This window comes from Hippocampus comes, unplaced genomic scaffold, assembly GCF_001891065.2.
Source record: "Hippocampus comes isolate QL1 unplaced genomic scaffold, H_comes_QL1_v1.1 scaffold150, whole genome shotgun sequence".
NCBI lineage: Eukaryota > Metazoa > Chordata > Actinopteri > Syngnathiformes > Syngnathidae > Hippocampus > Hippocampus comes.
The window spans coordinates 914,021-926,245 of record NW_017805496.1 but is presented as its reverse complement, the minus strand read 5'-3'; the positions used below and the strand labels follow the sequence as shown (position 1 = coordinate 926,245).

The 12,225-nt window shown below is 42.5% G+C and overlaps 1 protein-coding gene across 1 annotated transcript in view; it reads left to right on the top strand.

The window, feature by feature from the left end:
• Nucleotides 1-12,225, top strand: part of LOC109519706 (protein kinase C-binding protein NELL1) — a 120,408-nt gene that overhangs the window by 75,465 nt on the left and 32,718 nt on the right. The window contains exon 13 of the mRNA XM_019876401.1: nt 9,884-10,009. Within this exon, the coding sequence (XP_019731960.1) occupies nt 9,884-10,009 (126 nt within the window). The remainder of the gene's footprint in view (nt 1-9,883; nt 10,010-12,225) is intronic.

Here is a 12,225-nt window from a genome sequence, read left to right as displayed (position 1 = left end):
ACATTTGGAAAAAAATGGGGAAATATTGTCACAGTGATGCCGAAGCTTCCCTTGACGACTTTGGCTTGCCAATATATTTTTGCTGCAGCTGGATTTTCTACAGAAGCAGTATCATTTAGAACATTGTCATATTTAAAACTTCGAAAGAGAGCTACTGTGATGTTTTTTTTTGTTTTGTTTTTTTCTTCCCATACACAGGAGGCATCATTTAAATTAGGGATGCACAATATATTGAAAAAAAAATTGCCATTGCGAGATTGGCGCATGTGATGCAGAATGCAAAAGACATGCAATAAATTCAAATGGAATTGGATGCTTTCATCGAACATTGATCAATCAGATGCAACTTTAAATGTACAATACAATACAATACATCTTTATTTATATAGCGCGATCACAACAGCTGCAGGTGTAACAAAGCGCTTTACATAAAAGTTAACATAAAATAACAAAATACTATATAATACAATGCACTGGACGCGAGCTACACAGCGGTAGCGTCTTGGGAAAAAATGTGCACCGCCATCCGGTTAGGAAAACCGTATCGAGGGGCATAACTAACACTAAAAAGCTTCATTAGATATGAATAATTAATATTTTTCCGCATGAACAAATTTATTAATTAGATACCAAATAAAGATTTTATTTCATCTAAAATATAGCAATAATATCGAGATAACAATATCATGCAGCCTTACTTTAAATATATTAAAGTTATAATCGAATGGCATCTTTGAGAATCTTGACGCCAGGGCCGAGTGTCCTCCTTATTTATTTATGTATTTATTTATCTTTTGTAGAAATCAAAATATTGTCACCATGTGGTTGTTTCGTGTTTGGATTTTCTGCACAGTATTATTGGTTAGCACCGTTTTCACTCATTTCTCGCGCGAGCACAATGTCAACCGGATGTAATGTCTCCGCGGTGGCAACTTAAACGCCAGTAAAGGGTATCGGGCGTCCATGCCGGTGGGCTGATCAAACAGTTTACACGGAGAAAACTGAAAAACAGAAAGCGAAAAACAAGTCAAGCCAAGTTGGCCTCGGAGGAGGTGTGCTTTCGCGCTACAATATTTCATCCGTATTAGCTTCTCTCTCACCTCTATTAACTAGAGGTTGAGTTGGTGTTTTTTTTTTCTTTCTTTCTTTCTTCTCTTAAGATTTTTGCTGTGGAACACTCAAGGGTGAAGTGTTCATTTGTGAGCAGTATTTTGTGTGCTCATGCTATCAGCAGCGTGCCCAAGAAAATCCTCGTGTGGGTTCAATGGCATATGTGTGCGTTAATTGTGCCAGCCTGTTGTCCTGTAGTTACACTCGTGATGCTTCAAGTGCATATATATTTCTCGCAGTTCGCGACCATTCGATCTACCGCGGTGATTTTGAAAGCACACGCTGAGGCGACACACACACACACACACACACACACACACACACACACACACACACACACATGCTAACAAACACATAACATATCTCAGTCAGCCATGTGACTTGCGGGAAATGTTCCTATGCCGCAGAGCAGGAGCACAAATCAGTTTCTCGCCGGGCATGGGTACGTCGCACGCCCAACCGGATCCCCCCCCCCCCCCCCCCGCCGCGCTTCTCTTCAGTAGCTCCATGAGATATTTATAAGCATTTTGATAGTTTTCTTCCACTCTCTATCATCCGAGGTGAATGCTGTCATGTTGCATTAGTCCAAGAACCCCCGCTGCTGTTCTCCCGCTCGGCCCTGAAGATCCCAGCACACCGCACACTTCTTTTTAGACCGCTATAGAGTTCGTTGTGAATTATTAATAGCATTAGGCAGCAGCCGCGTCCTCCCTGGCCGAGCGCTTCTCGCTTGTTGTGCAGTGGAAGCGGCGAGAAACTGATACAATCAGCAGCAGACGGGGCCGAGACTCTTTCCTTGGCAAATTAATCGGGAAATGACAAGCTAGCAAAAGGCTCTGTTGACAAATCTAGTCGCTGAAAAGATAAAAGGTGAGAGCAGGATGTACAGAATGTAAGGTTTGAAATACAGTCTTGTTGTTGACTTCATGGCGCTCGGCATTATTGATTCTGTAACAGCTTCTGATTGTGAGAAGCGATGGTAGCTCTGGCAAAAGAGGAATAACAAAAATGGCTTCCATACTTTGCTGGCTAAGGCCTCATATAGCGAAATATAGTAATAAATAAATGAAGTATTATCTAACCTACCTGTACTGCCAGATGTGGGAGGAAGTCATAAGTCTCAAGTACAAACTTTCAAGTCTCAAGCAAGTCCCAATTGACTGTGAAATAAAAAATGAAGCAAGGCAAATCGAGTCTCCGCCCAATTTCAAGCAAGAACAGTCAAGTCGTTACTTAGCTCAGGCAAGTTGTAATTTGAAATTTGTCTCAGGCAACACACATCCTATATTGGCGTGATCTTGGAATTTTTTTTTCAGTGATCATCACATAAATAGTTCGCTATCTCACATCTTGAAAAATTCACATTTCCTGCATGTTATGTCTCGAATGAATAACTGCTGAACAAATGCACACGTTTGGACCATGTTTAATTTGGCCCTCGATGAATCTAAAAGGAGCGGCGTTCAACTGGCTAGCGCTTCGGCCTCACAGTGCAGGGTTCGATTTCGGCTCCGGCCTTCCTATGTGGCGTTTGCATATTCTCCCTGTGCCTGTGTGAGTTTTCTCCGGGTATTCCGGATTCCTCTCACATTCCAAAACATGCATGGTATGTTCATTGAACACTCTCGATTGTCCCTGGGCGTGAGTGTGAGCGCGGATGGTTGTCCGTCTCTATGTGCGGTTGCGATTGGCTGACAACTGCTTCAGGGTGTCCCCCGCCTACTGCCCGAAGACGGCTGGGGTAGGCTCCAGCACCCCCCTTGTGAGAATAAAGCAGATCGGAAAATAGATGGATGAATCTAAAAGGGTAAATGGTACAGAAAGCAAATTGGGTTGAAATTACTTTTTTTTTAACGTTTTGTTTTGTTAGTTGGCGTACCCGGACGAACTCGTTGCGCTTTGACACATTTCGACGTTCACTTCGGCGTATGCATCCACATACAGAGGCGTACTTGCGCGGACGGCAAATAGGCTTTGCCACTGACTACGGGAGATGAATGGTGAAGTGCTCACAATAAACGAGGTGATTTCCGTGATGAAATAGAGCGATAAAAAAGGCACAGGAAAAAGTGCATTTCCTCTGGTTCTCTCTCTGTCTCTCCCTCCAACTCTCCTGCTTCGTTGGCCAACCATTCATCACGGGAGTGATGGAGGACACATACACACAGACAGGAGATGAAGTGGAACCTGAAATCATCTCGAGTAAATCGGGTTTAAGTTGAGTGTTAAAAATCTGTCTCCCGCAAGCACACGTCTGCCGGGTGACCTTGAAGTGACGCTGAAGAGGAACAAACCGGTGTGCCGCCTCTGAAATGATGAGGAGTGAACGACGCGACCGTGGAATTGTTCAGAGGTCAAAGACAAGGTCGTGTTGGCAGCATCTACTTTTGACACTGCTGGGCACAAAGTTGGAAATCGATCGATTCATTTTCTGTGTTTGGATGTGCCTTCTCAAGTTTAATGTTTTTTTAAACTGTACTGGAGTTATTATCATGCTTTGCCATCACATTTAAATCGACTCTTGATGAACGGCAGTAATTCTGGAAAGTCAAAATTCTGCCTTTGTTGTTTAATATTTTTCATGATTTTTAGGGCAGTTCGACAGCACTGAAAATTAAATTGTTGCATGAAGTACAATGTCAATATAGTTAGATGGACATTTATCTGCCATCTGGTTCGAAAAATACACTCTGGAGGGCAAGATTTCCACTTCAGGATTTGCAAAATAAATTTGGAAAAGTTAGATGAGCTTAAGAGAAACAATTTGTACATAAGAGCCACCATTTTTAATGCAATACAATACATAATGAATGAAAGTTGGCATAGGCTCTGCTAAAAGAAAAGAAAAGAAAACAACAACAGCTGAAGAACACAAGTTGGTCAGTCTTTCAGCGGATGGGAACCTTGAACAGATTTGCAAGGTGACATGTCGCACGTCAAGACAGCCCGCCCGCACCGACCCTACTTGGTCATCGGGCTGCTAGGAGGCCTGCCATAACTATCAAGTGCACAAAGCACGACGTTGAGGATTTTGCACACTCACAAGCAACAAAGCTCCTGACAATTCCTCTGCTGGTTTCTCACTCCTTGGTTAAGTCATTCCATGAGAAAAGCTGGCGGGGTCATGAAAAAAAAGACGAGCGAAATGCTTGCTGAGCGCCCCCCCCCCCCCTCGCACCCCCTCCAGTTGTGCTGTCCTGCCCAGATTAGGCGACTCCCTTCGAGGACGACAAAAGGTCAGTGCCTGAATTGAGGATGAGAAAGAATCTCAGTATAGACCATTTACAGCAAATCACAGAGGCAAAAAAAAATAAAAAATGGTGATACATGTATGGAACATCCTCTATAAGCAAAAAGTAAAACTAAGCCCCACCACATGAACAACCCGACTAAATGCGACTGAACTGGACAACCGCAAACAAAATGACAGTCAGCGTCTCCCGGAAATAGATCAGTCCTGGCAACTGATCTTCGCCCTTCCAGTTACTTGAGGAGAGACAATCTGACGTCAGTTGTTTGCTCACGTTGACGCAAGGTGAACAAAGACGGAGTTCATGATGTCCCCAAAATGTCATAACCTTGTCCGGAGCTTGTCGTCATTCCAGAGAATCAAGTGAGGCCATATTCCCCTTCCAGGTTCGAAAACCTCAGTCGGGTTTGTGTGTCATTTCCATGCCGGCAACGATATCTGACCAGATACGAGACGTCACTGCCGACTGCGAGGATTTCTTTCCCACCGACACAGCTTATCTATTTAATTGCACTTCATGTTTAAGCACTGGAGGAAATCACATTCCAAGTGCCTCCTCCTGCTGTTTGTGCCAGCGGCGTATTCCGTTCCACGCACTTCGTTTCCATCGCCGTCCTTCAGACCGCGTTGAATGTCAGCCGCTCAGGGGCATCAGTTTGGTGTCTCAATTATAAGTTGAGAATGCTCCAGTCGGTATGGAGACCGTGGCATCAAATGCATGCAGCATGCTGACAGCACTTTGGTGAGCAGAGACGACGATGGCGGCGGAGAGTCAAGGACAAGCTATGAGGTCATATCGAGTGGAGTCAAATGATGTGTTACCCAAACTTGTGCTGTGGTTTTCTCGCCTGATTGCCGTGCAAGCAGCGTGGGTTCAGTTCCCACTTACGATCAGTTATGTTCGAAAGTAACGCGTCACTCCAACATATATATTTTTATCTTTTGACGGGAACAACTCATCTAATACGTGACTTTTCTCACTAAAGTTATCTGACTACAGTGACTTTGCAAAGTTACAATTTGTTACTCTATGGCAGAAGTGCCCATTACATCGATCTCGATCGCCCGGTAGCTCGCGGCCTGAACCCAAGTCCATCGCGAGGGGTGCAGAAGAAAAAAAAACCCATGCATTTGTGTGTCTCTGTGCATGTTAGTAATATATATATATATATATATATATAGCCCCCCCAGCCCCATTGCCCTGACTAAATAAGAGCCATAAGAACAAATAGTGCTATCCAGAAAAGGTTTTCCATTTTTCTCCTTGTGGGTCAACAATAATAAAAAAAAAATCCCCCCCCCCCCAGCCCCTACAAAAAAAGAAAAAATCATGATGGTGCAGTTTCCACAAATCTTCTTACGTTGTTCACTCATTTTTTTTTTAAGGTAGTGCAAACGGTGAGCCTACTGCAAAGATTCACAGCTGACCTCTCAGAAATCAAGATTTGTGCAGTGGTGCAGGACTAATCGACGAGGACAGAGCAAGGAGGGAGTTCTCAATCCAAGGGCAGTGGGTCGTTTCAGGCGGATCGCTGCTCACGTTTCCCCTTACCAGTATGCTGAGTGTTCATGTGAGCACACTGAGCCAGAGGTTCAACGTTCTAGAGCAGGGGTCAACGACCTTTTTGAAAATAAGAGCGTTCGCAATTCTGCCTGGTCAAATATTTATTATGCAACATGTGTTCCCCTCGAAAGACGAATGCCTGTCGTTGGTGACATTTCAAATGCTGTTTTCGTTCCAGACACATTTTTGCGTCTCTTGTTTATTGCACAGTGCACAATGAAATTGGGTTTACTGTCTCACATTGGTGCCAAAATCAAATGCTCAAAAGGTTAAATACACACAGTGGCACGTCTTAAATTTAGAATAATGAGTCAAAACGATGCAAATTAAACACAATGTAGGTACCGTATTTTCCGCACTATAAGGCGCTTCGGCATATAAGGCACACCTTCAATGAATGGCCGATTTTAAAACTGTTTTCATATATAGGGCACACCGCATTATAAGGCGCATAGACTAGAAGCTACAATTGTTGCTGCGGTTACGGTATGCATCCAGTAGATGGAGCTACTCTAAAGGGAATACAATACAAGACGGCTTTATTTATATCGAGCTTTCACAACCGTTTGCAGTTGTAACAAAGCACTTTACAGAACATTTAAAATACTAAGTCCAAGAAATCAGAATATCGATCCATTTACGAGGCGCATCGGATCATAAGGCGCACTGTCGGCTTTTGAGAAAATTGAAATCTTTTAGGTGCACCTTATCCTGCGGAAAATACGGTACATTAGATTTATATATTCTCTTATCGTGATCACTGATGTGTTAATCGTTGCAGCCACGTATCCAGTAGGGGGGTGCCCTCTTGAGACAGCGGGTGCTGCAGAGGTCGTTCAAAGGACGGGAGAGGTTGACCATGGATTTTCTGTTCACGGTTCATGACACTTCTTAGTTCCTTCCTGTGTGCCACGGCGCAGCTGGCAGTGCTTCAGCGCGCTCTCGATGGAGCCGGTCAGCAGCTGAGGGTGCTCAGAAAGTCAAGACGCTGAGTTGTTCAAGTTGAGTCCAGGTGCGCGTCCGGAAACCTGCGGTCAGAGAGACCAATCAGGGCTCATTTGTTTTCTGCGTGATACACAGCATCAGTCAGACGATTCTGGTTTGCCTTTCTGGTTGTTTTTGCCGCACGGCGACATCACTTATGCAGAACATACTTTCGGAAAACTCAATCATGCTTTGATGTATGCTGTGTCTTTGTTTGCAACCCGGTGTGTAATTATCAACTTGACACACCCCCAAACATTTCTGTTCCGTCTGTCAGAGGTACCCTGTCACAGTTTCGGTTGTCAGATATGTGAAAGTATGTCAAGAGTGCAGTGCGGTGAATAGCCAATCTGCAGACTGACAGCTCGGCGAAAACTCCCCTCGCTTACTCTCCAGCCAAACTCTCCCTCCTCGATATGCATCCTCCCAAAGGACAATGGTGCCGATAAGTGAGGCGTATCTCTCGAACAGCTCTGTCTAATTAAGTACGCAACTGTTGTTTATCACCTCCCATTCCAAAAGAGGACGCGTTGTGCCAGAGAGGGCTTGCAGTCAGGCACAGCATGCTGATGAGGTTTTTAGTTCTGATGTGTGGAAGGATAGCAGGATCTTTTCATTCGTCTGAGACGTTTGATGTCTTTGTACAATGCTCCAACGGAGACTCCTCTGTTCAAAACAATCAGGCCCAAACCGCATCAAAATGTAATGCTACTTGTTCTTTTCAAGTTTGAAGCATGGGAAGAGTGAGGAGAAACACAGGCTTTCTTTCATCCGTCTGTGTGGACGTTAATGTACCGGTATACCACTCAGAGCACCGGTAAATTGTTAAGGGCTTGAATGGAGCCCTTCTTAAACGGTGGGGCGCCCCCCCCCCCCCCCGGGGGTTTTTTTTTTTTTTTTTTTTTTCCTTCGCTGTATTAGAATAAATTGTAATTGCATGTGGCAGTGGTGCTCCAATTTTCAGAGTTAGCTCAAAGGGAGGGTTTTCCCCTCCCCCCCCCTTTTTTTTTTAATGCACCAAACACACACACACACACACACAGCACAGTGCAGTATATATGAAACCCCGTAGAGACACCATGGAAAAATATTTAACACTGATAAAAAAAAGTGAGACTAACAAATAAGGTTCATTTTGTTGTTCTTTGTTAGTTGCTCAATATTTCTTTTTTCTTTACTTTTAATCAGGACACAGTGTTCTACAGACATGTACTTATAACAACCTGCTGCGCCGAAAAAAATGTTGTGCTACATTTACTCAGTTTTGTTTTGTCAAATGGTTACACAAAATAAAATTATCTGAATCGAAATGTATTTATTTTTTCAGTACACTATACACCTACTTTTACAATTGATCTGGATACAGATGCTTTTATTATGCGCAATCACTTGATGAAATACAAATTAGTAAATTCCACATCTTTTTTTTGTGCTACTACTCAAAACTATAAAATATTGCTGTGCTCATTGGCAACGGCTGGGAATAATATTTTTAAATGCACTAATTGCAAAACCATGTTGTTGAGTGTTGTGTCTTATTTTATTTATTCGTTACGAGTCTATTAATTGAAATCAAAAGGGATTATATGTCTGCTCTGGAAGAAATATCAAACGTGGCTGTGTGTGTGTGTGTGTGTGCGTGTGTGTGTGTGTGTGTGTGTGTGTGTGTGTGTGTGATACTCTGCCAGCTTCAATTATCACACTGCATAATTTTTGAGTGAGATTAATTTCAGTGTAAATAGAAATAAAGAGGGTGACAAAGAGAGGTCAAAGAAGAAGGGGAATGCAAATTGCCGGGGCAAATCCCTTCACTGTGCATCAAGAACACGAGCAAAACAAATTGTGAAACGTTAATAATTGAGACAACGGCAAAAAAAAAAAAAAAAAAAAAAAACAGCCAGCAAATTAGGCCTTTATAGCAAGGTAATGGTCTACAAATGTGTTTATCATACCTGTTTAGCAAAGTGATGCAACAGTGTTTGGAAGCATCAAACAGATGAAAGCAAACGAACTGATAAACTGCACACCATCCTGCCCACAGACACTCACATTGACACAAAGAGGGTGGTGCCATCACACACAGACACACAAGTCCCATCATGTCTTATTTTTAGCTGTTCTCCAGTCCTGACCTACATCACTGCCTGAATAAAGCGGCAGAGATGTAAGAATGAGCAGAGGGTGATGGGAAGAAACAGACACACCATGCTGAGTTTTAAAAAAAACATCCTTCCTGTGTGAAATGACAGTTCCATTTCTGTCAGCGGCCCCCAAAGAGGCGAGCACGCATTGGACACGGTAAAATAGCTAGCGTGCAATAGCAAAAACCGGGAAGCCGCGTATGACCGAAAGGTGAACTAAACCCAAAGATTTAGGTGATAAAATCCAGAAAACAGGAGACCTGTGATGTTTGCAATGCGAGCCCGAAGGCCCTTGGACGATCGTTTCGGTTGTCTCCAGAGGACGGGAGAATGTCAACATTTCTGCCCACCGAGATGGCTGAAAATGGACGGATTAATCTATTTCGATATTATATCGCCGCAATAAATAATGACAAGACCATCTTTAGACTAGTGCGGATAGATAAAATCTATTTTTTGCAAGAAACATTTTTGACTTGAGTTCCCCTTTACTGTGCAACCTACATGGCCCAAGTGTAATTTTTTTGTTTGTTTTGTTATTATTGCCAAGACTGTTAAAAAAAAAAAACAACACTTGCATGATGTCATCAATGTTTGTGTGTTTAACTCATAATTATGGACAAGTATAAGACAATTAACCACCTGCAGTAGAAAACGGGGCTTGAGCTTGATGATTGAAAGCGTGTTCGCACAAGGAGAGGCTGGGGACGCGGGACTTAACTGTCGTGCGAAAGCTGCTCAATGAGCTGTTCTGTCAGCTCAATCAATTGTGCTCATCGGCTGAGTGAGTAGTTTTCATCGCTTTTAATCGACTCTATTTGCTTTTGTTCTCAGATATCGATGAGTGTGCAACGCAAATGCAATACTGCCAGTCCAACACGGTGTGCGTCAACCTTCCCGGCAGTCATCGCTGCGACTGTTTGCCAGGCTTCACCCGAGTGGATGAATATTCCTGCACCGGTAGGTCTGTTTGGTGATACTCACATTTTAAGAACCAGGATGACCTCACTCTTATATGAATGGATATTGATTGTGCGAGTTAAGTTGCGGCCTCGTTCCTGCAGATTCAATGTTTTGACTCTTTCCCGAAATTCAGTCTGATCAGGCGCAGTTGTGCACTTTATAGGAGATTGACTCGTCACAGACAGGGATGAGTATTGTTATGACGATACGATAACTCTTAACAAGACTGCTTGTCGATCCGCTACTTTAGCGGTATTATTATCGGGTCTTTTTTTTTTTTGCTTCGAAAAGAACAATACCAAATCTTAAAATGAACCCTTCCTTATTTTTTTTACATATACAGTATATAGCTAGCTGGCTAGCTAGCCAAATAGATAGATACTTTCTACAAAAATAACAATTTACAGAAAAACAAATGTTTTGAACAAATCATTATTATACAATGCAACATTAAAAAAAGTAAACTTTGTGTAGAGCAGCAAAGTTGGAACAAGCAATGTGGCTGCGAAAAATACGTCTGTGAGTTGAGATGCAAATGTTCTATTTGTCTGTTCAAAACCTATGTTTCCTCCAGACATTTTAATGATTGATTGCACTTGTGGCAACAACATGTGCATTGTCACCATCAACCAGACGTGGACAGTTTACACATTTTTGCTGGGCCGTCATTTGTCATCTGTCAGTGTGGCCTGGGCACTCGACCGCCATCGCCAGTCCGTCAATTTTTCAAGACGAGGCACTTGAAGTACTCTTGGCAGTTGTGTGCTGACTTGCATTTCACACAAGGTCGAATGCGATCGTTGGTGAAGACAATCGCCCACGTCTACTGTAAATGAGAACTTGAATTTCAAAAAGAAGCCAAATTCAGATTCAACATGCCATTTTTGATTGCTAGCCATGTTTATAATAATACCACACCATAAATGTGGGATTTTTTTTTTCCTTCCACCCACTACATACTGTGTTTTGTGTCCGTAAAAAGAAAAGCATGCCTACCACTTCCTCACCACTGCTCTATAGCTTCCCCACCTGTGTGCTAATTGCCCGAGGGTGGTGCAACAGCAGGTCGGAGAAGGAGCGAGCTCCGAATAGTGGCCAGAGGAAGTGCAGGTCAACCATCAGCTGCATTCACAAAGGCGAGGGACAGACTGCAGTGCAATTCTGACGTAGTGCAGAAAATTGGTGGCTTGCCAGAATCATATCGTATCATGGCTCGGCAAATTTGATGATGAATTATTTGTGATCTGAAATTAAAGCCTGCAGAAAAATGAAAGGAATTGATTTTGATGAATGCAGCCATTAAAGCTGCCTGAGCCCGTATGGTTTCCTAAATAGGAGCAGTGATTGCAGTCATTCAGCTTGTCCACACTTACTGTGGAGACGAAAAATGTAATGTCTCCTCAGTGGACAATGATCAACAAATAGTGTATTTTTGCTTTGTCCTCATGATTGTCAAACCATGGATTAATCTAGAGCATGGGCACGTAGGTAGGCTACTGTGTCAGATTAAAGCAGGTTGTTTGTGCGCTGTTCTTTATCACTGCTTCCTTTTTTCCCCTTTCTCGCTCTCTTTCTCTTCATGTACTTTAATTAGCTCAGTCTTGGCAGGCACACAGAGACAAGGTATCCATGGATAATCAATCTATTTTACGGCTTGTAAACTGTCCTGAGCTGCTGATTCGTAGCAGCAGAAACACTCAACATGTGCTCCTAAAGATAAATCCTGGATGCATGTGCTGAAGGCTTTCGCATTTGTTAGGTGGAACTAAAAATGACTGATAGTACCCTTAATGCTCCTGTAATTGGTACATGTACTCAGTTCTCTCCATTCCCCGCCAAAAGCATTGGAACAGTACGTGTGTGTGACACGCAAGATCAATATTGCCGCTTGAATTTTAATATTTTTACACATATCGATATATGTCTATATATATCTATATCTATCTATCTATCTATCTATCTATCTATCTATCTATCTATCTATCTATCTATATACATATATATGTAAATTGGAATATGAGATTATTTATAATCTGATATGAGCGAAAGTGTTTAACCAGACTAAAAACAGATGCCTTATATATATATATATATATATATATATATATATATAGTATGTGTAGTCTTTGTGTGTATGTGTGTATTTGCCAGTGCTTCATATGTTTTATTACCCCCTCTGTTAAGAAATAATTTCCCTTGATATTGAAAAAGAA